General features: G+C 42.0%; 1 protein-coding gene and 1 long non-coding RNA gene across 2 annotated transcripts in view; one reads left to right on the top strand and one right to left on the bottom strand.

Annotated features, from left to right (window-relative positions):
* The window catches only part of nrxn3b (neurexin 3b), a 358,949-nt gene that overhangs the window by 8,629 nt on the left and 325,181 nt on the right, over nt 1–25,139 (top strand). Inside the window, 3 exon segments of the mRNA XM_085132129.1 lie at nt 2,302–2,319; nt 2,696–2,722; nt 5,275–5,286. Coding sequence (XP_084988255.1) covers nt 2,302–2,319; nt 2,696–2,722; nt 5,275–5,286 — 57 coding nt within the window.
* Nucleotides 17,216–25,139, bottom strand: part of LOC146501287 (uncharacterized) — a 157,185-nt gene continuing 149,261 nt past the window's right edge. Inside the window, exon 2 of the long non-coding RNA XR_014869198.1 lies at nt 17,216–19,542. This is a non-coding gene — a long non-coding RNA (uncharacterized LOC146501287). The remainder of the gene's footprint in view (nt 19,543–25,139) is intronic.

Here is a 25,139-nt window from a genome sequence, read left to right as displayed (position 1 = left end):
CATTTCACCGCAGTGATAATTATGAAATGGTTCCGTTCTCTGAACGCCTGCGAGCCCTTCCATGCTTTGCACCGTAAACAGTTGGCCATAAAACACATGCTCAGTCTCGCCTCCCGTGTGGATCAGGATGTATCAGTGTGGCTAACTGCGTCATGAGGAGTGAAATTAGACAGTACTCGCTCTCTGCATGCGTCGCCCTTGGTGTGCAGATCTGTAGCTGTAGCTTTAGTACTTGACCTTGTCGTTGATCATTCTTAAACTGCTTCTTTAAGCACAGCCGTCTTTATTATTCTCCTGCTATTCCTCGTGCAAATATCACTGTCTTTAACAGAAATGATCTGGATGTGAAATCTCTTTCACTTCAGCTAACTTAGCAGCCGCGACATTATGAAATCTCTTGAATACCTTGTGGTTACATAAAGGTATGCAGAAGGTCAAGAGCTGCACAGGATTGTTTAATGAATATGTAAAAATAATCATCCATGTCCTCTTTCAGGATTCCACATCCTGCATTTGTAACGAGCAGTTTAAGGACCTCCTTTTTGCTTAAACAAACAAGCAGGGACTCGGTGGAAGGTTAGTAATTGAAGGCTAGGGCGAGCGAACTGTTAAGTAAGTGCTGAAATGGTGCCTTCGGGCTTAGCTTTGGGGATTAATAAACAGACATGGAAAAAATGACAGTTACAATAATCTTACTATAAAAAGTAGGTCAGCGAGAAAAAAATGGTGCAGGGACTTGCCTGATGCCAGTGCACGGGGCATTTGTGTCTAGTGCCCATGCTGGAAATTATGCTTGGATTTGAGTGGTGAAGCTGCTGGTAAAATAGAGCCAGGGATTACGCCCGGACCACATGTCCTCCACAGCACATTGGCTTGTTCGGAGCGCCGTCGCGACAAGAGAAAAGGTTTTATCTACACGGAAACTGAGCATTTAACACACGCGCACGCACGATATCTGGACACAAGCATTTGCACAGTCAGGGAAAAAAAATATGTGTACCTGCTGATTCAGGCACATAAATTCAAGCATTAAGCCCCCCCCTCCCCAGGATCATCTCCTGAGAACTGGAACAGCGCTGTCGTCCATCAGCTGGCTTCTACCCTCCTTTCCCACACTTCCACCCATCGCCCTTCCCTTTCCCCTTCCAATGTCATTTTTCTTGTGTGGGAGGAGAGGCAGCATCCATTTTAGACTCCCTAAAGGAGACAGGAGGAAATCTTCACCTCGTCTTCACCATCCCCTGCTGCAGAATTTGCCTCCCTACTCCTCCTCTCAAATGATATATCTGTCCTGGGTTGAGTTTGTTAAATTGAACATTAAACAAGGACTTAAAGCTGTCAGGGAGGCGGGTGGGGAAAAAAATGAAACACGGAAATCCCTGGATGTATCTAGTAGTGGGAAACAGGCCACTCCTCTTTGTAGACTGGGCAGAGATCAAGGCGCATCGCTAAGTCACATTAATATCTGATACCTCGCGTTAGAGCCGATATTTAAAATGTCTGATGTAGTCTGTCTTAATTAAGATGTGTTTAATTTTCCTCGCATCAGCTTTTGATGCTCTTCGGGGGGCACCGATTACAAGCGCGAGTATTCCTATTAGGATGCGAGCTTCAGGTTTGCGACTAAAGAAGAATAATAAATATATAACAGACTCAACTGATGATGAATCCACTCAGTCATCTGTAATGTTGCCTAAATCACACTGGCATGTCTGAGACCCACAAGGTGTCACTGACGGGTGAGCTCTCGGTGAGGATGTTTGCTGCGAGCGATGTTGTTGCCGTGCTCCACTATTAGCTACACCGGGATTCCCACTGTGAGCATTCTTCTGAGAAACCACAAGGGGCGTGCGATAAGTCGAAGAAGAGGAGGTGGAGGAGAAAGGCATGGGTCTGAGAACAAGCAATCCTGCAATCCATAAAACTCACAGCATAAATCCTCCGCAGCGTGGATTTATGCATCATCGTACGTGTTCAGGGGACTCTGTGTGATGCGGAATATTACGCTACAACGACAATATTCGAAATGTGGAAGAGTTGTTTGCACAAATGTCGATCTGGATCCCGTGGGGGCGGGACAGATTCAGTTTTATGCCTTTTTCTTTCCACAGGTGTTCACACTGAAATAGTTTACAATCAGACATGTTAAGAGGGCGCCTCTTTGCTCCTTACATGATCGCGAGTGTGTCAGGGGTTTGGGGTTTTTTGCATGTGTAGATGCAACATGCAAAAGTGTTTGTAGAGTGTTGCTAATGCGATGCTTCTCTTTCCTCTCTCTCTCTTTTCCTGACGTTTCCACAGCAGTCCTGAGAAAACCAGGTGAGTCTCGAGGCAAATGAGGTCACAGCTTCAGTTTAACTGCTGCAGCCAATCACGTCCCATCCAGTTATAAGTTATTCATGCATTCACCTTTAAAACGCAAGCAAAGTTCTGTTTTAACTCTTAGATTTGACCTTTATTCAGCGAACACCCTCCACAGTTACTTTATATTCACGCAGACTGTTCCTCCTATAAGTCGTTTGTCTGTTTCAGTGGAAAGCTTTCGAATGCACTTGGGGAAGCTTTGCCTTTAGTGTGATAGCCATTCTTTGCCATTATGCAAAGCATGCACAGTGACAATACAACTGTAGTATTGGCGTGTTGTGTTTTTCTCAATTTTTCCTCTCTGTTCTCCTGTTTGATTTTTCTCTTCAAGGCCTCGCACACCTGAAGGCAGAGCAAGGTACTCTTTCCTCCTTCTTTGTAGATATCTCTGTTATTTCTTTGTTTTTTAGCTCACTAACCCCTGTGTTGGTTGTGAGCTGTAAATTTACAGTGTGCGCCTGCACTACCTGTCCGTTTGCATTTGCGTGTTGCTGTGCGGCTACTGCAGAGAGGTGGGGTGGGGGTGGGGGGATGACTGCGTGTGTGTGTGTTTGGCGCAGAGGGGTGCACAACAGCATGGCATGTCCCACATCTCACCTTTGTCTCTCTCGCTGTGCCCGTGTGTGTCCTCAGCCTCGTTTCATCCAGGTCTCTGTGTATTACATAATTGTGTACTACTCTCACTTCCACAGCAAACAAGCAGTGACACGGTCCACTGTGTGGGAGCGGGGATGGTGGGGATGGGGTGAAAAAAGCAGGGAAGCTCGGGGGTGGGGTTAGGGGTGGATAAGGAAATCACTGGAATTTGGGGAGACAGCTCAGAGGAGAAGGAAGCTTATCTGGGATAGAGAGGGGTGAAAGGGAACAATAAGGATCAACGAGTGTCAAGGTAAGGTGCATGTAGGAGAAATAGTAGCAGGGGTTGCATTCATATTTGATGAATCTGCAGCAACACAATTTACACTCTACATCCACTGCCAGTGTGAGATAATATTGAAGTCTGGGTGGTGGATGGGTGAAGACAGCAGAGCCCATTTCTGAAGTGGCACGTTCATGGAATGTGAATTACTATTACTGTGATTAAAATGGACGGAGCCGCTTCCTTTCTGTCGGATCAAATTCAGTAAAGCTGCATTTGAGAATTTATTTTTTTGGAATAAGCTTAAAAATATCAGCGTTCACAGGCTCTTAGTTACTCTGCAATTTAGATTTTCTTTTTTCAGATCTCGCTGGCTTGTTGAAAGGGAGTCTGAGACTTACTGTATTTCAAAATCAAATTCAATCTAGCTCTCCAGGAGTCCAAGGTTATTACGTTTGACATAAAGTAACTGTGACTTTTCTCTAATTGTGCCCAAGTGTTTTCAGCCTTCACTTACCTAAACCGAACTGTAACTGTGAGCCGATATTACAGAGAAAGGTTCGTTCTTGTTCTTGGAAACAACATTTGGCCATGGCTTCCAGTCATATGACGATTTCTATCTTCACCGGGTGGAGTTTGCTCAGCTATCGCGAGCAAACTATGGCTTATTTACAGTACCGTGCAAAAGTCTTGAGCCACCCATCATTTTTTAAATATTTTGCTTCCAAGGAGCCAGACTTGTCTGTTTTAACCTCCTAAGACCCGAACTCCTCCACAGCATGCATTTTTAATTTCTCTTTGATATTTGAGCTGATTGGGTCCTGATGAATGTAAAAACAGAATTACCAGATTTTTTTTTTACCTAATTTTTGTTTCTAAGAAAAATGCCACATATGAGGATATTTGTTTAAAATTTCAATAGAACAGTAGCATATAATGTCCTCGTAAGTGGATATCAGGCCCTTGTAGAGCAAAATTGAGTATTTTGGTCTAAATAACCCAAAATGTGATGTCCACATATGTGGACGCAGGTCCTAGGAGGTTAAAGTAGTCTTGAGCAATAGTTCTCCAGGTCTTTCTTTGGACAATAGCTGCGTTTACGCCCCGTTTCAGTCCAGTCCTTGTACCTGAGCATTTTCACAGCAATGTTTTTTGTTTGTTAATCCACTTAACAAATCTATGGACCTGAATGAATCATTCAAACATAAAAGCACCTCCTGACCGGTGTTGTGTCTGCACATTCAATTCAATTCAATTTTATTTATATAGCGCCAAATCACAACAAAAGTCGCCTCAAGGTGCTTCATAGATACAGAGAAAAACCCAACAATCATATGACCCCCTATGAGCAGCACTTTGGCAACAGTGGGAAGGAAAAACTCCCTTTTAACAGGAAGAAACCTCCGGCAGAACCAGGCTCAGAGAGGGGCGGGGCCATCTGCTGTGATTGGTTGGGGTGAGAGAAGGAAGACAGGATAAAGACATGCTGTGGAAGAGAGACAGAGGTTAATAACAGATATGATTCAATGCAGAGAGGTCTGTTAATACATAGTGAGTGAGGCATAATGAATAACTTGGCAAACAACCCATTTTTAACTGTATTAGCAGCAGTTTGTCAGAAAAACATACTTTTTTTTGAGAGTTTAGACACTCTTGAGGAAAAAAGGTAGTTATCCCAAATAGTGACTTAGAAAAATATAAAGAAATGTCTTTTGCACAGTTCTGTATATATACTTCAGCCAAAACTATCCACGACAAATAGCCAGCGAAGCCGTAGACCTCAACTCTATCAAAACAACACACAACAGCGTAAACAAAATGAAAACTGGAAAAAGAATTGTTGAGATTTTGAAGTGTCGGTTGTGTGCTGCCCGTGTGCGCTTCTCCCATTACTGCACAATTTGCATGATTGTCGACATGTTGCATGCAAGTGTCACAGGCTTTATGTAGACTAACAATAGCTTAAACCTACTTTTTGTTGTCTTTTTCTGGTGCTCTGCCTTGGATGACACTCTTCCTTCTTTTATCTCTACGGATCCTTTCTCCTCTAGGTAGAAGCAAAGGTACAGCAAATCCTTTTTTCCCTACTTTTCTTTCATCTAAGCTGCGAGAGCTCTCTCTGTGTGTTTACATTTATGGGCTGAATTTTCACCGCCGCTTATTTTTAATTCACTTTGAGTGATTATTTAACATATTCATTTGCTCATCGTGGGAGGGAGCCAGGAAAGTCACATGACCTGATGCTCTCCAGCTAACAGCGGCCACAGTTATCGTTGTGTGAACGATGAATGAGTGAGTGGAGAGATGAGAGAGCGTGGAAAGAAACACAGTGTCGGTATCACATACTAAATGAGTCTCTTTTAATTATCACGTTAAATATAAATGATGAGAAAAAACGGATTAATCATTGTGTTAGCAAGCAGTAAATATTAATAATAGCCTGTCTGTGTGAAGACGCCTGTGTGGTGACAGTTCTGTGTCCCGGAAAAAAAAGAGTAATTGGTGAATTTGACCTAACATTTAACTTCATTTAAATGAGGCCATAGAAGCAACCTCTGTGTAGTGCAATTGTGCAGACAATATTCTCATTCTACACTGATCAAAGCCACGTGGCCTGTTTTCGTTAGTTGTGTGTGTTTGTGCGTTTTTACAGGATGTCCTGTATGTGCGCTTCTCAGCGTCATCTTGATTGATATCCGTTTTAATGAAAATAACATATTTTCTCATTTAAAGTAACTTGCATGAGATGTAGTCATGTGCACAAGTGTCCCATGTTCACGACAGTGGATCGGTTTGATTGATTGTGAGCCCGCCTTCTTAGCTGCTGTTGACAAACCTTATCAGTCTTTCTGTTCTTGCACGTTGCATATCGCTGTTTGCTCTAATAACGGGGGCGACTTTGACACTTGAAACTTTGAGTTATTTTGGAATCAGTCACTCCTTGCTTTCAGCAGAGGTAAGCAACAGCAGGTTTTCTCATTTTTAGCCTGCAGTCATTCAATTTACTGACTGAAATGACTGCAGGCAATTTGATCAGCTTAGTAGATTTGATCAGCACTGCTTGGCTAATTAAGCTAACGGTAGCTCCTTGTAATTAACACGGCTTCGTGTTCAAATTTCATAAAGAGAGTCTTGTAAAAAGGATCTGAAAGAAGAGCTATTTTGCTCATTTGCACCTTCAAATTTTCGTTTGTAGCTTTGCATGGTTAACAGTTCAAAAATAATCCTCATTTCTCTTTCACTGGGTTTTTGTGCAGTCCCACAGTTCACCCTCTGTTTTAGTTCCTCTCCCTCAAAGCCTCTGCTCGCAGACAGCACACACAAACACAGCTGTGTGCCATCTTCAATATGAGCATCCACCCTTTTAACAGTATATGTACTATACTGAGACCCTTTATATTTACCCTTGGCTTCATGTATCATATAATCAGTCTGAGGCTACGTGTTCCTAAAGGCAGTAGGCAAAAATACAGCATCCTACCTGAAAAAGGCTTTCTGGATGAAACTTTGACAAACTTGACACAAACGTCCTCAGATCCATCAGTTCAGTCTGTCTCCTGAACTCTGATAGCGGTCAGGATTGGTTTTCACACGGTGGAAAAATGTTACACAGTGGATGTGAACAATCTGCAATCTTACAAAGTGATGCAATCTAGTGATTTCCTTGGTCTTGGATACGATGCTGGGTTTCTGCTCTATGTAGTAAGCAGTCAAACACACTATATACCATCACTTATATTTTGCTTTTGTCTGATTGGGCCACAGTAAACTCCATACCGCCCACTGTTTTGATACAGAGTTGATAGTTCTGCAACTTCCATCACATCTTTAAAAAACCCAATTCCAATAAAGTTAGGACACTCTGTAAAATAAAAAAATAAATAATAAAAAAAACCCCTCAGAAATCCATAGTTTGTTCAACTGAGCTGACAGATAGTGAAAGTTTGTCTGAGCCAATGCAGAGATTTCCAGGACAGAATCCTCCCTGTTATCTATACAGTGCAGTCTGACTGCCCAAAGATAATAAGCATCTAACATTGGTAATTACTGTCCACTGTGAACAGAGATTCCTCCAGAATTTCTGAACCTTTTGATTAAATTATGTTCTGTATACGGTGATATAGTCAAAGTCGTTGCAATTTCACGTTGAGGAACATTTTTCTAAGGTTGTTTTATAGTTTTGGATGCAGTTTTTTCCCCATATTGTCGAACATTTGTCCATTTTTTATGTCAAGGGGTGTGCTGTGGCAGGCAGGAGGAAGGACCCAAACGCAGGACTCGTTCACGAAGGAGTAAACTCAAAATGGCAGCTTTATTGCTGGAGAAACGTGTAATACAAGAAAACTAAACTAGAAAAACAAAACCAGGAAACAGAGAACCAGAATATTACCAGAAGCATGGAAGAAACACACAGCACGGTGAGGGGATGACACAACAACAGAGAGAGGGAAACAAAGGGCTTACATACACAAGGGACTAACGAGGGAATTTGAAACAGGAGGGAATCAGAGCTGGGACTAATCAGATATCACGAGATGAGGAGGAAGCAAAACTGAATGCGCTGACATAGGACTATCAAAGTAAAACAGGAAACACAAGACAGGCACAGAGACACGGACTTGACACTGAAACATCAGGAGCAGAAGGAAAGGAGAAGAGAACTGCGACATGAGACACGACTGACTGGGGAACATGAAAATAAACATGAAGACAGAACTAAACCTACACTAAACATGGGGGGCACAGAAACAACACCCCAGAACTAGAAACCACAAAACACTGAAGAGCTATAGAGCTAGAAATGACAAAAGACAGAACAATGAGAAAACTAATAAATTACAATATATAAAATAATTAAAACATAAACACTGGGTCACCAGACTCAGGACCAATGTTCCCTCTAAATTGCGCACTGCTGCCACGGTCTCTGTGCACAGAAAATCTGCGTTGCACACAAAAAAAAATCTAACCTGAATTGAAATTAAAATTAATACTTTAACAATTCTGTTTTGCAGTGTTAGTCAGTGACTGGCTGCTCCTGTATGGGATTAGAACGATGCCACCTTATCCAATAGTCCAGCCCATAATGTGATTCACATTCGTATATATGCAGCTAATCAAAGTCGTTGACAGGCTATGACAGCGTCCTTATGTGCCGACACCGGTGTTTTAGCGAGCAAAGCGGCGTGGCTGATGTGGAGTGAAGCCACGTTAATGACAACATGTACAACCATTGGAGATGTGAGCAGGACAGACGGAACAATTGAGGGGAAAAATTTGGACTTTATACCAGTTTTGATTTTGGGTTGATCGGCCACGTAAAACCAGAGTTATGATAAAAATATCTGCAATGTTTGGTTTTCTTCCTGAAGACTGTCGTTGTTTATATTTACTGCAGGAAGAAACGGTAAAAACTGCGTTTTATAAGGAAAACGCTCGAAAGCCTGTGAGCAAAGACGAAACCAAAAAAACCCACCCTTTCCTATTGGTCGAAAAATGTACCATGTCGACCAATCAAAAAATGATATGGTAACATGGCATTTAGTTGTTTAGAAAGGGGGAAGTTTTAGGAGTGACGGTGGTGTTTTGAGATGTGAGAGATTTGCGACGTTTAGCACAAATGTTGTGTAGTTAGTGTGTAGTTAGTGTGTAGTGTAGTCAATAGTTTTGTTGTGTGTGTCAGAACAATGAGGCGACTGCTGAATGTTACAGGTGTTACAGCAGTGATACATCTGCTGCTGTCAGGCCTGCAGGTATCAGGCTGTTGTTCTCCTTCATCTCATAGTGGACAGAAATTATTTTTTGGAGTGGCACAAATAATTTGTGTGGCATCAGATTTGATGCAGAACAGCTGATTGTTCTGTAAATAGTTTGAAATGTTTATTTAAAAAAACACCTTGGCTGCATTTAGGTAAACAGCTGCAAAAAACTTTGTTGTTTGCATAACTCAGTTACATTTTTGAAGAAGTAACTATATAATTAATTGCCCAGAATTGGTCATTATATCCTGTATTTTGCAGACACAGAGTTACAGACTCTCCCAGACCACAGACTCATAAGTTTTATGGGAAGACGTCTACTGCCTGCAGTGTCTAAATAGCAGTTCTGATTGGGTAGTCATTGTTTTGATGTGACTCTATGTGAGCAGTTCAATATCACCAATTTCCCGGGACAGTAATGTATCTGCTGACTTTTTACACAGATGGAATTACAATGAAGCTTCACTGTAATGTGTTTGATTTACCCATTGCCTATCAGACTGACTTTTCCCTGTGTATGGGCTAAAACTGAATTCCCCTGCATTTATATCACTTAAGCAAAATAGGTTGTAATGTCTATGTAGAAATCCTAAAGCTCTGTTGCACAACAGAAGGAGCCAGATATGATACACGGGACTTTCTATGCAACTCCCATGGGGATTTTATTTTCCTCCCACAATCTGAGGGCATGTCAGTCAGATGGACTGATGATTTAAAGTTACTAATAGGTGTAAGTGGGACTATTATCTCTAGACTTGTGTGACATATTAATCAATATGTAGCCTTTTAATCAAGGAATGCTTAAACATGATACAAAACAGAGACAGCAGCCAAGCCAGTGTTCACATTACACTGTGATGAGTAGAATGAGGACATGCCACGGTCCCAGTGTTATTAGATCCATGTCTCTGCAGTAGTGTGTGTGTGTGTGTGTGTGCTGTAAATGGCACAGCGGTCAAAGGGCACAGTAAACAGGAGGCTGGGGAAAATAGACTACACAAAAGACCCGAGTCCACCACAGGAAAAAAAGGAGGAAAAAAGAAAAATGATAGCTGCAGCCAAAGGGCCAGGCGAGAGTGTCAGTGTTGCAAGATTATATATTTGTAATGAAAAATGTGGAGCACCTTGTCATCCCTCTACTCAGATCTGGGGCTGATATTACACGTAACCGTTAAGCCATCTACAGGGAAAGTTTTAGTCTCTTGCAATCCAAGAGAACCCCATTGTTCTTGGCTCAGAGATGCAACTTTTTGATGCATAGCATAAGTTGACATGGCAAACTTTTCTATAAGCTATGGCAGTGGACTGTGCTCCAGTTAGTAGCATTGCTCTAGTTAGCAAAATGCTGAACTTCAGGCTACAGATATTTTCAGATTTGAGTGCCTCGTTTATCTAATTAATGTAAATATGTGGTGAAGATTTATTCTTATGAGCAACTTTATTACTGAATTTAACCTATTTTGTCTTTGGGAGATGGAAAATAGGGCAGCATTTATAACAATTCAATTTCAGTCATACTTTTATGTCATCCAGATAATGAGCTTATGATGACTCAAAGGAGACGCCATAATGTTCATTGTTGGTTTCAATATTTTGAGTTTGGTTATCTGTAGATAGTAACTGTGCTTCAGCTGCCAGACGCATCAGCTGCTACATGTATCACATCAACACTTCAGGTGTTAATGTCAATCACAGATTGAATGTGTGCTATGTTTATTAACACGTTGAAACAAGGGTTATTTTCTACTGTGTTACTTTAACGCTTAGCTGTACAATGAACAAAAGTTATACCCTTAATGGTAATTATTCCACAAGATCCTATTTTTAACAGAGAACAACCACTAAGTACATTCAGTTCCCTTTTACATGATGATTTTTTCCCCTATGTCTCATGAGAGGTGTGCCTCCATCCAGACATCTGGTGTTCATCTGGTGGTAACAGTATCAATATCAGAGATGAGACTGCAAGGCAGATTGCACATTTCACTACCTGGCTTTTCTCTGAGTTTTAAGAATGTTAAAGCCCAAATGAATTGTATTCGAATCCAGGCACACACTTAAGAGAGACAGAATATTTTCACAGTTTGTAATAAATGCAATGTAAAGTTGATTATCTTCACACATAGTCAAAAGGTGGAAGTTGTCTGATACAGTGACCTTATGAGCTCATCTCACCTTTATGGGGATGATGTGGTTTTGTTCAATTCAATTCAATTCAATTTTATTTATATAGCGCCAAATCACAACAAAAGTCGCCTCAAGGCGCTTCATAGATACAGAGAAAAACCCAACAATCATATGACCCCCTATGAGCAGCACTTTGGCGACAGTGGGAAGGAAAACCTCCCTTTTAACAGGAAGAAACCTCCAGCAGAACCAGGCTCAGGGAGGGGCGGGGCCATCTGCTGTGATTGGTTGGGGTGAGAGAAGGAAGACAGGATAAAGACATGCTGTGGAAGAGAGACAGAGATTAATAACAGATATGATTCAATGCAGAGAGGTCTATTATTTTGTTGTTTCACTGGGCAGTGACCTCCAGCTCGTACTTGGGAAATTGATGCTTGAGTTTGCAGCAGCTGGAGTAAGAATTAGCACTTCAACGTCCAGGAACTTTGAAGTGCTAACTTTGAGGTCAGGCACGAGTTACTGTTCTAGTTGGAGGACAATTGAGGGGAGAATGGAGAGATGGATTGGTGTGGGGTCAGCAGTGATGTAGACTTTGTACTGGTGTGTTGTGGTGAGTTGAGCTGATGGTGAAAACTAAGCTGTCGATTTACCGGTTGATCTACTTTCCTACACACACCTGTAGTCGTGATCTCTGGGTAGAGACCGAAAGAAGAAGATCACGGATCCAAGTCACTGAACTGAGCTTCCTCTGAAGGGTGGCTGGGCTTCAACCTATATGGACAGGGTAAAGAGCTAAGTGTTTGGGAGGGACTCAGAGTCGAGCCTTTAGCTCTCCACATCGAACGCAGCGGGTTGATGTGGTTCAGGCATCTAACCAGGTGTCTCTCAGGAGCTGGTGTTGTAGGCATCTCGCACGAGGAGAAGGAACTGAGGCAGAGCCAGGACATGCTGCAGAGATTACATCTCTTGGCCGGCTTGGGAATGTCTTGGTGCCTGAAGAGCTGAAGGAGGTAGCTGGGGAGAGGGAGGTCTGTGCATTTCTGCTTACACTGCTGCCCCTGTGACCCTGGACCTTGGTAAGTGGCAGAAAATGGATGGATGGCAATCCAAAGGTGATAATAATACATCCGACATTACTACAGGCTATTGGACAGAACTGAAATGTGCCAGATTTCTTTTTCTATAATTGCACTCCCAGTACTGTGAATGATCCTGAAAAGGCTACTGGCTTTTTCTGTAATGGAACAGTATGGACAGAGCGCAGGCACAGCTACAGTAGCTTGTCCCCATTGCCAAGTTGTCAGCGGTCCACTTTAGAGAGCAGTTAGTCCTTGGAGAGCGGGAGAGCGAGAGAAAGGAGTTCAGCCCAAGTCTAATCCCTCAGCATGAAGGCTTAGGACTGAGAACTTATTCTCCACTTCTGGAGTCACTCTCCCTAATTATCCCCTCAAAGTCCTGCCGCAGACTTCCAACTGACAAGATTTTGCTTTCTGCTTCTGCGGCACTCATTCTGTTTGTCTCCTCTGTATGTACGCTCTCTCCCTGCACGTCACCGTTTACTTGATTCCTTCTTTCTCAGTTGGCCTCTCTGCCTTTGTCCCACCCCATTCATCTCTGTCTGCCTCGGTATCCTAGCCTTTCTCACTTTTGCTCTCCTCGTCTTCCTCTTAGCTTTCTCTTCTGTTTCTCTACTTCAAAGTCATGTGGGCGTCACGTGTCTCAAATCACAGTCAGGCTTAAGATGGGAGTGCTTACTGCTGCCCACAGATGCTGCCAGGCTTCAGTGGCATTTATGAAGAGCTGTGTCCATACGCCTCTTAGCTTTTTGGTTTGGTCGCCGGACTTGGACAGTACTACACCAGAGTGCTCTAGTAGTCGCAGTGGTTTCAGAAAATACTGTAACTATACCTTCAGCACTCATGTAAGATTTATTTTAAACGTTAAAGGGCAGAAAAACGATTGTATTTTTGCTTCAGAACAAATTTGCAGTGTATGTGTTTTTTTTCTATTGCTGTGTTGTGTTGCATTACTTGATATGTCAATCCAAGGAATGATTACATTTCTCCTCTTCTGAGTGGTTGATGTGTGTTGATGCTTGAAAATTTGTGAGTGACATATAATTTGTGTCAGGATGTTGTGGGTAAGCGAGTTAAGGTGTTTTGAGACAAGTCATGAGCTGCCACTGAGTGCCGGACTTCACTGGCTCCAGCATCAGCTCTCAATTGCTGTCACCTGAATCAGTGCTGGTTAAGTATGAGGGGCAATAAGGCTAGCAGGCTGTGGCTAAGTAAGCCGCTGCAAGCCGCAACCTGTGACGCAAGGGAGTGTCGATCTGAGGGTAATGTCGGCACAACTTAAGTTGTACGTTTGCAATAAATTTCATGCTGAAATAATAACAGCAGACATGGAACCAATGGGCTAACATGCACCTGCTCTTATTCATGTAATTCCCAAATCGAGAACTATATGAATTAATTATCCCAGTATAAGTGCTATTAGGGAATGACATTAACAATAACTGTTTTCATAAAAAAGGCACTTTAACCACAGCTGCTTTTACTGGTGGAAGCTTGAGTCATTTATGTTTATATTAAAGCTACTATCGATATCGTCACACTCACATTTGTCAGCGTTAAACAGGAAAGATTATTCTGATGTAGTTAGCGTAATACTTTTAAATAATGCGAAGTGATAAATACTGTTTTACATCTTTAAAAATACAATCATGTCATCATCATCATCATCAACTTTATTTATAAAGCACTTTAAAACAACCACAGCTGACACAAAGTGCTGTACATTGGAACTGTAAAATAAAATTACATAAGATATAAGTAAAAACCAAATAAAAGAAGAGTGAACTCATTTAATAACTACTTCAATTAAAAGAGAAACTAAGTCTCGCTTATGTGAAAAAGAAAGTTTTTCACTGGACTCTGCACTCTTGCTGCTTCCATAGGAATGAGAAGGGTAAGGAGCAGCCAGGTACTGCTAATCAAATCTACTTAATCAAATGATCATTAGCAAAAAATCTAGCAGTTTGCTGGTCTGGAGCATGGAGCAAGTGTGTAACTTCAGTGCCACAGTCTTCCCAGAAATGACATGCCAGCAAATATAACTCGAAACTGTACTGTGCAATGCTCAGAGAAACTGTAAAAAACAAAACAAAGAGCCACGTTTCAGTCTCTACACACCTCACTTAGCATGTTTACTGTTAAACGTTAAGGCAATACAACGAAAAGACTGAACAAGTGACTTGTTTGGAAAGATTGCCAGGAGGAGACCAGCAGTTCTCAAATGATAAATATAAAATATTGGCTGAAAATGATTGAAATGACAAAAAAGAAAAGAGTCAAAATGTTGTAATGGCTCAGTCGAAGTCCAGACCTCAAACTGATTAAAACGCTAAACTGGGACCTTAAGAGAATTCTGCATAGATGAATATCTACAACCTTCAAGTGCAGGAGGTGAAGGAACGTTATACAGAAGAGTGGACCAACATTCCTCCAGTGATAGTCAAACAGGAAACAGTTACTTCAAGTTATTGCTGCTAAAAGTGGTTCTACAAGACACTGACTGATGGATCTACTTAGTTTTTCACAGGACAGGAGTCACTGGACAACATCCTGTTTAACATGACTGTAACTTACAATCCAAACTACTGCAGTTGGTAAAGTTGGCCAACTACGGCGATTATTAAACCCCCGAGAATGTTGTTCAATGGGAGCATAAGAACCAGTCCACTTGGAGTCTGTAGATAAATCTGATTTTCTGTCAATGATCGATATCCTTCTTAGCGGTCTATCTGTGGACTGTTGAGATGAAAGTTTAGACGAGGGTTTTCCATTAAAATTAAAACATATTTTGTGTTTGCTCTTGTAACGATGTAAAATAATGAATATGGTTTTGTTGTTGTTAAATTCCTGTTAAACTTGGGATCGCAACCATGGGTTTATTTTGAAACTTTATTTTGAAAATCCACAGCGGAAGTCTGCTACTGGTAAACGGGCTTTCCCTAAGCTTATCCGTTAGTAGCAATGAAGCTTTTGCTGTGTTTGGGCGGAATCCTATTGCTGGAAACCCATGGTTATTCATGTCCCATGTTATTGCAGAGACCCACAAAAAGGGGAATAAACCACGCCTGAGCTCTACCCATCTCGAGTCCAGAGAGTTTTACTCATACAGCACCGGACGTAGAGACCGAGGGGGGTTACATTCTCTAAAAATGTGTTGGATTAATTTTTCCCCTTGTGAAATATCAAAGCTCAAGTTTTGGACAAATAATTCAAAACGTGCATTGTATTTTACAGTCCTTTTTAGGGAAACACTTTGGGGAGCTAGGAGAAAACTCTGAGGATATCCCTGAATGCTATATTTTACTGAAGCAAATTGACATTAAATTGATTTTCTGCTTCTAAAAAAAGTAAGGCAGAAAACTTGACCTCACTTTACCCAGTCCTTTACTGACTGATGGCACGTTTGAAATGAAACACTTGTCCTTTCTTGTCCTTTGTAATGCATGGCACCAACAGGCAATGCATGTCATCGGAGGCCTGGTTCATTCCCATCCATGCCGCATAGACAACGGCTGGGAGTTTTCCTGTCATGCTTCAGACGCTGCATTCAGAGCACCAGCTGTCACTTATTGGCCTTGGCGTGCGTTGGCTGTTCTGTTGATAAATAGCTATTTACGGACAGACGCTCACCCTGAAATTGAGTTTAACTTCGCCCATCCTCATTACTCAATCCAAAACTACACCACAACCCTCAAGGTGGGTTTCAAAGTTGCTACAAATTGAGGCCACTGGTCCAATTAAATTTCAGCACTGACCGGCTGCTCCTCAAAGCAGTCAGGAAATATGAGTAGTAAATGGAGACCTTCTCTTCTATACCTGTGGCTTTCCTCCTGCAGCTCATTGTTTCTAAAAGAGGCTGATTGGCTGGGCTAAAACCAAAAAAATATCTGGGAGTCGTAACATAAATGGCTCGAAACTCCGACTGAAAGTGGAAGCAACAAGCAAATTCTGTTCAAGGATCAAAGGCATTAAAAGATTTGTTTCTACAATCTGAGAGCATTGATTGTGCCTTCTAATTTCCGTTGCATGTTTTCTCCCATTTCTCTCCACATTTCGTTTTCTATGCTTTGCCATTTCCTTCATTTCTCTCATACTCTTGTTTCACTCTGCTACTTTGGCCTTTTGTTTTCCATTTAGTTTAAATCATCCTCTTGTCGTTTTATTTCTCCTCTCTCGCCCTATTTTTCCATTTCCTGCATCTCCAGTTCCCCCAGACGTTGGGCAAAAGTAAAAAAAATCAGCTACAGTGCAAACTTCTAACTCACTGATGTCATTACGATATTTGGTAGCCTTTCCCACCTTCTCTTTGCTTTCCTCTCTGTCTCTCCCTGCTGCTGACCTCTGGGATCAACCGAGCAAAACTGATTCCCACTTTTTCACGGATCACCAGTACGTCAGCGGTTACACAACAGCGAGCGAGAGAGAGTGAGAGAGAGTGAATGCAAATACGCAACTGACGTATTTGTCCATCTTTATTTGTGTCGCTGTTTATAACAGTGAGAAATTTGCTTTTGGTTAAGCCTCGCTCTCATCGCAGTAGTTAGTGAATTGTGATTATTAGTGCACACGTGCAAAATGTGCACCGTTTCCTGTGCACCAGTGAAAGATCAGCTGACACGTTACATAAATTCAGTACAACAAATCTGCAAATATATACATGCAAATTGAAAACATCCTTATCATTCTTCCAAAGTCCGATTCGTCGACCACGTGATTTAACTTAAACTGCATGCTTGTCAGGCTCAGGCAATCTGTCAGAAGTAGGTCAAATCATATCTCGTGTAAAATAAATAAATAAATACTGGAGTACGAGTTCACATTGGGCTGAAATCTAAGAGATGCTGTGCATTGTTTGTGAAGTGCATGAGATCTTACAAGTGGGATTTATGCGAAGAACTAGGTTAAGATGTGGCTTGAAGGGCTGTATTGTGAGAGCATAAGTATGAGTGCAGGAAGGCTTAGGAATATGCAGGAGCGAGTGCGTCTGTGCAGAGCGTTGTGTGATCGTGCAGACGGGTGACATGTGTAGATGTGATGGCTGCAGCCATGCATAGATGTTCACACCAGGGAGAAAGTAAACAAACATGGCAGCAGAACGGTTTACGAAAGCAGCAACCACTGCTAGAGCATGTCGCCTCTTTCTTTCTCTTCTCCCTCCTATTATTGTTTAATTCTTCCCCCCGTTTCCGGTTGTCCTTGGCTCAGGAAGTAAATTTTTCATGTGTTGTTTGTTAGTTTGTAAAAATCACAAGGTTAAGAAACTGCTAAAAAAAAAAAGATTTCAGGTAAAATATTTAATTGAAAACTGCAGTGTGTGAAAAATTTGAGTGGTGGTTACAAACAGCTCTTTTCTGCTTTGGTTCTTTGATTTATTATTTATTTTTGGGGGGAGGGATGAAGAAATCAGGGAATAGATGATCCAAAATGCAGTTTGGCTATGAGTTGATGATAATTTGCCTTTTAATTAGCGTTCTGCATTCATAAACTGCTATATGTAACTAGTTCTTAAGTTTCTTTTTGAAAACAACAACAACAAAATTCTCACTGTGCCCTATTTTAGGTTTGATTGCTGTAATTTAAAATTACAACCAAATTTAGAGCTCTTGTGCACAGACCATGACTCAAACACAGCTCACTCTGCTTTATGTGATGCATTGGATTAAAGAGGAACAGGTCTTACCACATGCACTTATATGAAAGAAAACATTTTCAAAGGACTCTCTGCAGTCTTCTGAGAAACAAAGTATTCCCCGTGATTTAATAGCTTCTAGAACCGCCTTTAACAGCAATAACTTGAAGTAATATTTTCTGTATGACTTTATCAGTCTCTCGCATCGTTGTGGAGGAGTTTTAGCTCACTCTTCTTGACAGTGTTGCTGTAGTTCATTCACGTTTGGGAAAATCCATGTATACACAGCTCTCTTAAGGTCCCAGCACTACATTTCAGTCAGGCTGAGGTCTGGAGCATCACAACACTGTGATTCTTTTCTTTTTCAGCCATCCAGTTGGAGATTTGGTGAGCCAGTATCAGCCGAGCTTCAGCTGTCAGACAGATGGCCTCACATTTGGCTCTAGATTACCTTGGTACACAGAGATGTTCATGGTGGACTCAATGACTGCAAGGTGGCCAGGACCAGCGGTTGCAAAACAAGTCAAAATCAATACCCCTTCAATACTGCTGACAGTTGGCATGAGGTGTTTGGCGGATATGCTGTGTTTGGCTTTTGCCAGATGTGGTGTTTTGCATTATGGCCAAATGTCTCCAGTGGGGCCATGTTTGTGTTTTTTAAACAGAAAAAGGGGCTTTTTCCTAGCAGTCCTTCCAAACAAGCCATACTTCCATACAGACTGTACATGAACGTTATCATTTAACGTCCTCACTGAGGCCTGTGCAGTCTTCTGGTCACACTTGCTGATGATCAGTTAATCAGTTGCATTTGATTAGCAGCGCCTGGCTGCTGCTTACCCTCTTCATTTCTGCATCATATGCGTCCTAGCTTTCATAAGTATGAGGTCCAGATTTTTATGTTATGTCAATACTGGACTTTTTGGTATGTTTTTAAATCAGTTTTTTTCTGTTTCTTTCTTTTTTTCTATGTATAACTCATGGCAGTCTTTACGCCTATGAAATGTAGTAGATTTTTCATGATTTTAGAATCATATTTGCTAAGGGTGCAACAATACTCGTATCGATATTGAACTGTTCGATACAGTGCGTTTCGGTTTGGTACGCATATGTGTCGAACAATACAAAATTTTTAATTTATTTTATCAACTTTCCTTCTGACGATGCTGTCTGTGTTGAGCGCTCAGTGGATCTGCGCTCGACAGTGCAGCCTAGGCGGAGTAGTCGAACGCAGATTCACTGAGCGCAGGGCAAGCTAGCAAGACAGAAGCTAAGCTCGTTGCAACATGGCAAATTGAACCTCCCCCACCCTCATTCAGATCTGGCCTTTGGAACTATTTTGGTTTTCATGTGACGTATGACCCTGAAGGTAAGCGCGTCATGGACTAAAGTAAAACAGTATGTCGGATGTGCCACGCAATGCTCAGTTACATTGGTGGGAACTAGTGCGTTAGCGCAGTTAGCTCATTAACGTGTTGGCCGTCCAGCCCCACGCACGGGGCGATCCGCGGTAGCTCGTTAACAGAGATTTGCCGTGTTGTGGCGTTAACGTCATTTCAGATTAACGCTGACAGCACTAGTGGGAACACAATGAATATGACTGCACATTTACTCCGACATCATCCTAGTGCAAAGACAAGTGGAAGCAGACAAAAACAACAAGCACGCATGCTACAAACTTTAGCCGAGTCATTTAGACAGCCGTTAGCACATGATTCTCCTTATGGGGACCTGATATATATATATATAGCCCAGAAGAAGTGTATAGTATAGCTTTTATTTTGGAAAGAGCCATTTCTCTGTAATGAACTCTCTTTTCCAAAGATGAGTGATTTCTCGATCAGATAGATTTATTTTTTTTATTTTGTTGTTTCAGCAACATTAAATTTAAAAACTGTACTTTAGAGTTAAAATATATATTTATAATTTTAATAAATGACAAATTAAAAAGGCATGAACATTTTTTTTGTATCAAAAAAATATCGAACCGTGACACCAAAGTATCGAACCGAACCGTGAATTTTGTGTATCGTTGCACCCCTAATATTTGCACGTATCTGTATGAACGCTTATGTGTGTGTGTGTGATGATGAAGTGTAGTGCTCATGCAGTGTGTTTCCTGCAGTCTTCTAACACAGAGGAGTCTATAAAGGCGCTGTCTCAATTTAAAAACATTTTCTATCCTGGCTGGGGAAATTTTGACCCATGAACCATGAAGGCAGAGAGCTAATGGAAATGTGACTTCTATTAACTGCGGAGTTACAAAGTAAGCGATATGAAATTTTAAAAAGGTGAAATGAAAGAACAATTTTTTATACTAACCAAGGGCATAGTTATTTTAGATTAAGAATAAAAACCTTTAAAGTGACACCATCTGGAGACAATGAATATTCTGAGAGTCTTGATAATATCCGATGTCTTTTTAGGCCAGTGTGACTGAAACAAAATACACGACACCGGTGACGCCCTGCTCACCCCTTTTCTGTGACAAAATAAGCAAATTCCAGTTGATTCGATTAACCATACCACCGGTTTGTTACGTAAGCGGATTCCAAGAGAAACAGAAAAACTCAGGCAGTTAATATTGGCTGCGCAAACATCCGTGCCCACGTGTTTAATTTGCCTCCGAGACGACGATAATTGGCTATACAGTAACTCCAGAGATTGTGCACAATGCAGAGAAATTATCTTCAGTCACATTTTTCTTTTATAATCATGCCCTCAATTAACCGGGCTGTTGAGATGTCTAAAGGAGCCACGTGACTCAACAAAGACGTCCAGCATATGCTTAGTTAGAACAGAAATGAAAGAGGATCTCTAACCCTCCACCACCACTACCCCCCCCCCCCCCTTCAGAATGAGACATGGTAGAAGCCATGTAGCAGGCAAATGCCCTTGCTCTGGTTGAGCCATTATGCAGATGATATGCTAATGAAGTCATCTGATTTGATTCTGCTTAGGGTGTGCTGCACTGGGGGGAAGATAATCAAGCGTTGATCAGCTCCCAGTACTGCACTCGCTGTGTGCTCGTGTGTGTGTGTGTGTGTGTGTGTGTGCAGTCACGTCCTATGCTGGTTGGCTTCGGGAGAGAGAAAAAATATTTGGTTACACGTTAAGTTTATGTAATTTTTTTTGTCCTTTTATGTACGCTGACTACACACACTGACTGCTTTACTGCATTTAAACACATCAGTGTACTTTTTGGTTGGATGTTGCTGCTGCTGGAAACTGCACCATCAGCGGGGCTGTGGGTAGGACGCCAGAAAATCTTCAGTGCTCACAACCTGTTTGCATGTGTTACTTATGTCTGTGAAGGTTCTCAGTCATCCAGGTCATTGTAGTCAAAGGAGCTTGCAAAGAAAAGCGTCTGGACTTCAAGCAACTTAAAGAAGGCATTTTCTTTGCAAGCTCCTTTGACTATGTGTTACTTACATTTTTCTTTTGCTATTTATTTATTCAGCTAATTCCATGCTATTTACTAAAAGTCTAAAGGTTGTTTCATAGCCTTTTCTGAAGTACAATCTAAAAATATATATTTTAGAGGAATGGTAGCTATTTCCGGAGGACTGTCAAATCTCAAAATATTGCAAATGTCAACCAAAATAGAGTACATAAAGCTTTGCGAGACATTTCCAGATTCAAATCTAGGAGCTAACAAAATGCTTTGACTTATAAATGTATAAACTTAAACATATACACATATATGTTTAAGGATGCAGTCTCCATCGCACTGCACTCTGTCCTCTCACACCTGGACAACAACAACACCTATGCCAGAATGCTGTTTATAGACTTCAGTTCAGCGTTCAATACAATCCACCCCTCACAACTCATCAGGAAACTGACAGACCTGGGCACCAGTTCCCTCATGTGTAAAATGGTTACTGGACTTCCTGACCAACCGGCCCCAACATGTCCGGCTGGATAACCACTGCTCATCTACAATCACGATGAACACCGGTGTACCACAAGGCTGTGTGATGAGCCCTTTCCTCTACTCCCTCTTCACCCACGACTGCAGACCTACCGATGGTTCCAACACCATCATTAAGTTTGCAGATGACACCACGGTGATTGGCCTCAATTACAACGATGAGGCCGCCTACAGGGAGGAGGTGGATCGTCTGGCTGAGTGGTACGAGACAAACAACCTGCTGCTCAACACCGAGAAGACCAAGGAGCTCATCGTGGACTACAGGAGGAATGCTGACCCACATCCACCCATCCACATTAAGGGGACGGCTGTGGAGCGCGTGAGCAGCTTAAAGTTCCTGGGAGTCCACATCTCCGAGGATCTCATCTGGACAAGCAACTGCTCCAAGCTGGTCAAGAAGGCTCACCAGCGCCTCTTCTTCCTGAGGACTCTGAGGAAGAACCACCTGTCCACAGACATCCTGGTGAACTTCTATCGCTGCACCATCGAGAGCATCCTGACCAACTGTATAACAGTCTGGTATGGAAACTGCTCTGCCTCGGAAGGCGTTGCAGAGGGTCGTGAAAACTGCCCAGCGCATCGCCAGAGCACCACTTCCTGCCATACATGACATCTACAGGAAGCGGTGTCTGAAAGGGGCTGGGAAAGTCATCAAAGACCCCAGTCACCCATCACATGGACTCTTCACCCTCCTGCCCTCTGGGAGGCGCTACAGGAGCCTCCAGACTAAGACCACCAGGTACCAGAACAGCTTCTTCCCCACAGCTGTCAGACTCCTGAACTCTGCCTCCTGACATCTGACCCACGTTAAACACATGGACTGAACATACACACCCACAACCACTAGCACTTTATATAGCCTCTGTAGAAAGTAGCCACATATTTCCCTTATCTTAACTGCACTACTTAATAATTCTGTATAAACAGTAATTCTGTACAATACGATAATTATAATTCTACAACTGTTTACAACTGTTTATAACTTGCATATTTCTGTATAGTTTTATATTTATATCCTGTTCATAGCCTGTACAAAGCTTGTATACCCACTACAGCCTGTACATACTTATAGTTATAGCATATTCATAACATACCTTCATACTGTGTACATTGTAACATACCCATAATAGACCTATTTTTGTACCCTCATACCTATAACAGACCCATTTCTGTAATATATCTATATCATGGCTAAAGCACTTCTGGATAGATGCACACTGCATTTTGTTGCCTTGTACTTGTGCATGTGCAATGACAAAAAAGTTGAATTCTGTTCTATTCTATTTTATTCTATTCTATATATCAGCTGAAACATTCCAAATTCTGATGGGTGATGTGAACAACATAAATCATCTTGTTGCGATGCAGTGTTGTGCTGTAGTCTGGCATTATGATGCTGTTAGTTTGACACAGCTACGCTGCAGAACAACTCTAGGAACATGACAGAGAGCCCAGGCTGTCTGCCTGCCCTCCCAGCTGCACAGTTTCCAATCCAGTTAAACAACCAGACCAAGTTCTGGTGCCCAGAGGTCTGAGCTGTTTTTCTCGCATGGGCACACCTAAGTAAGTACGTAAGTAAGTCACATTTGTATTGCTGAAAAAAAATATAATGAATATTTTAAAACCACATCAGATATCAATGGGAAAAAAAATAATGCTGCATGTCTTTACTGATATGGCCTCGGTTGTGTGTTGGGAATGGAAGGATTCCGGAAGGATGGAAATGATACAGAGGGCTGAATTCAATACACTTGGAAAATCAAATTGGACAAATAATGTAGCGAGCTAGCCCAGTTTACCTGCAGCAACTCAAAATTGTACTCAATATTTTGTTGGGCCCCCACATGCTTGTTTTTATGCCTAACAACATTCGTCCCAACATTGTCCCAATGTTTCATTCATTGTTGGGGCAATGAATCTGGACATTGTCATGCACTAGGAGGAACCCAGGACACACTGCAGCAGCTTATGCTCTGACAATGGGTCCAAGGATTTGATCCTGATAACTAAAGGTAGTCTGGGTACCTTTGCCGAGGCCTTAGAGGTCTGTGTGTCCCTCCATGGATAAGCCTCCTCAGACCATCACTGACCCACCACCAAACTGGTCTGGGGTGGCTGTAGCTCAGGATATAGATCAGGTCATCTACTGATTGGAAGGTTGGTGGTTCAATCCCTGGCGCCTCCTAGCCTTCGTGCCAAATATTCTATTAACCCCAAGGTGCTCTCCATCAGAATATGAACGTTAGATATTAGAAAGCATACAGGACTGTTCTTGTGTGAGTGGGTGAATGTGGCATGTTTCTTGGAGTATTCCAGTAGGCTGAACGATGTTACAGACAGCATAGCAGCTTCTCGAGACCCTTTCATGTCTGTCACATGGTCTCAGGGTAACCTGCTCTCATCTGTGAAAAGTGGCCTGCTGGAGGTTATTTTGTACCTCTGGCAGTACTTAACCTGTTCCTCCTTGCACAGTGGAGCAGATGCCGGCCCTGCTGATGGGTTACAGCCCTGTCCAGCTCTCTTAGAGTAACAGATTGAGATTGTGCTGGGAGACACAGCAAACCTTCTGGTAATGTTGTGCCATCCTGGAGGAGTTGGACTATCTGTGCAACCTCTGGTCCAGGAATCACCTCATGCTACTAGTACTGACATTGACCCTACCAAATGCAAATCTAGTGAAGAAACAGTCAGAAAGGAGAAGTAGGGAAAAATGTCAGTTGCCTCCACCTGTAAAACCATTATTGTTTTGGGAGTTGTCTCATTGTTGGCCCTCTACTGCACTTGCATAATTTCGTCTCTGCTACTTAACGGACAAGATCAATATCCCAGAAGTGGAACTGATTGATGCATTACTCTGATTAAAAAGTGTTTCTTTATTTGTTTATTTATTTTGGGCACTATATTAGGAGGGTAGTTTCTTTTTTTTTAAATCATCTGTGTACTTTAGTATGCATGTTGGGAAATACAAATCTGTAACCTTTCACAGGCTATAAACTTGATTTTACAAAATACTGTTAGATTCATCACTTAACTGCTATTTTCTATTTTGATAGATTGTCACGTCGAACCTATCCTGAGATTAAAATCCAGCATGTGCATCAAATTTTAACCAAAGGACATGAACTCCCTCACTATCATTGATGCATTCGAATTTCTAAAAAATACAGCGAGCATGACTTCAGTGTCCTCAGTGGTAGCTGCAGCCCTAGTGCTGTCACAACAAATGTACTAGGAGGACTCGACTGCGAGGCTCTGGTCTTTATTTATTTCTTACAGTTCAGCTGCTTCAGCTTCTCCTGTCTCTGAAGGATTTTTCTTACTTTTTCTTCGGATTTCGCTGTCTTCTCTCCCTTCCCGGTGCTCCGTTCACCTCCGCAGTTCCTCCTTTTGTCTG

Source organism: Neolamprologus multifasciatus, chromosome 15, assembly GCF_963576455.1.
Source record: "Neolamprologus multifasciatus chromosome 15, fNeoMul1.2, whole genome shotgun sequence".
Taxonomy (NCBI): domain Eukaryota; kingdom Metazoa; phylum Chordata; class Actinopteri; order Cichliformes; family Cichlidae; genus Neolamprologus; species Neolamprologus multifasciatus.
The sequence above is the reverse complement of the archived record's forward strand: the minus strand, read 5'-3'. Positions and strand labels throughout refer to the sequence as shown.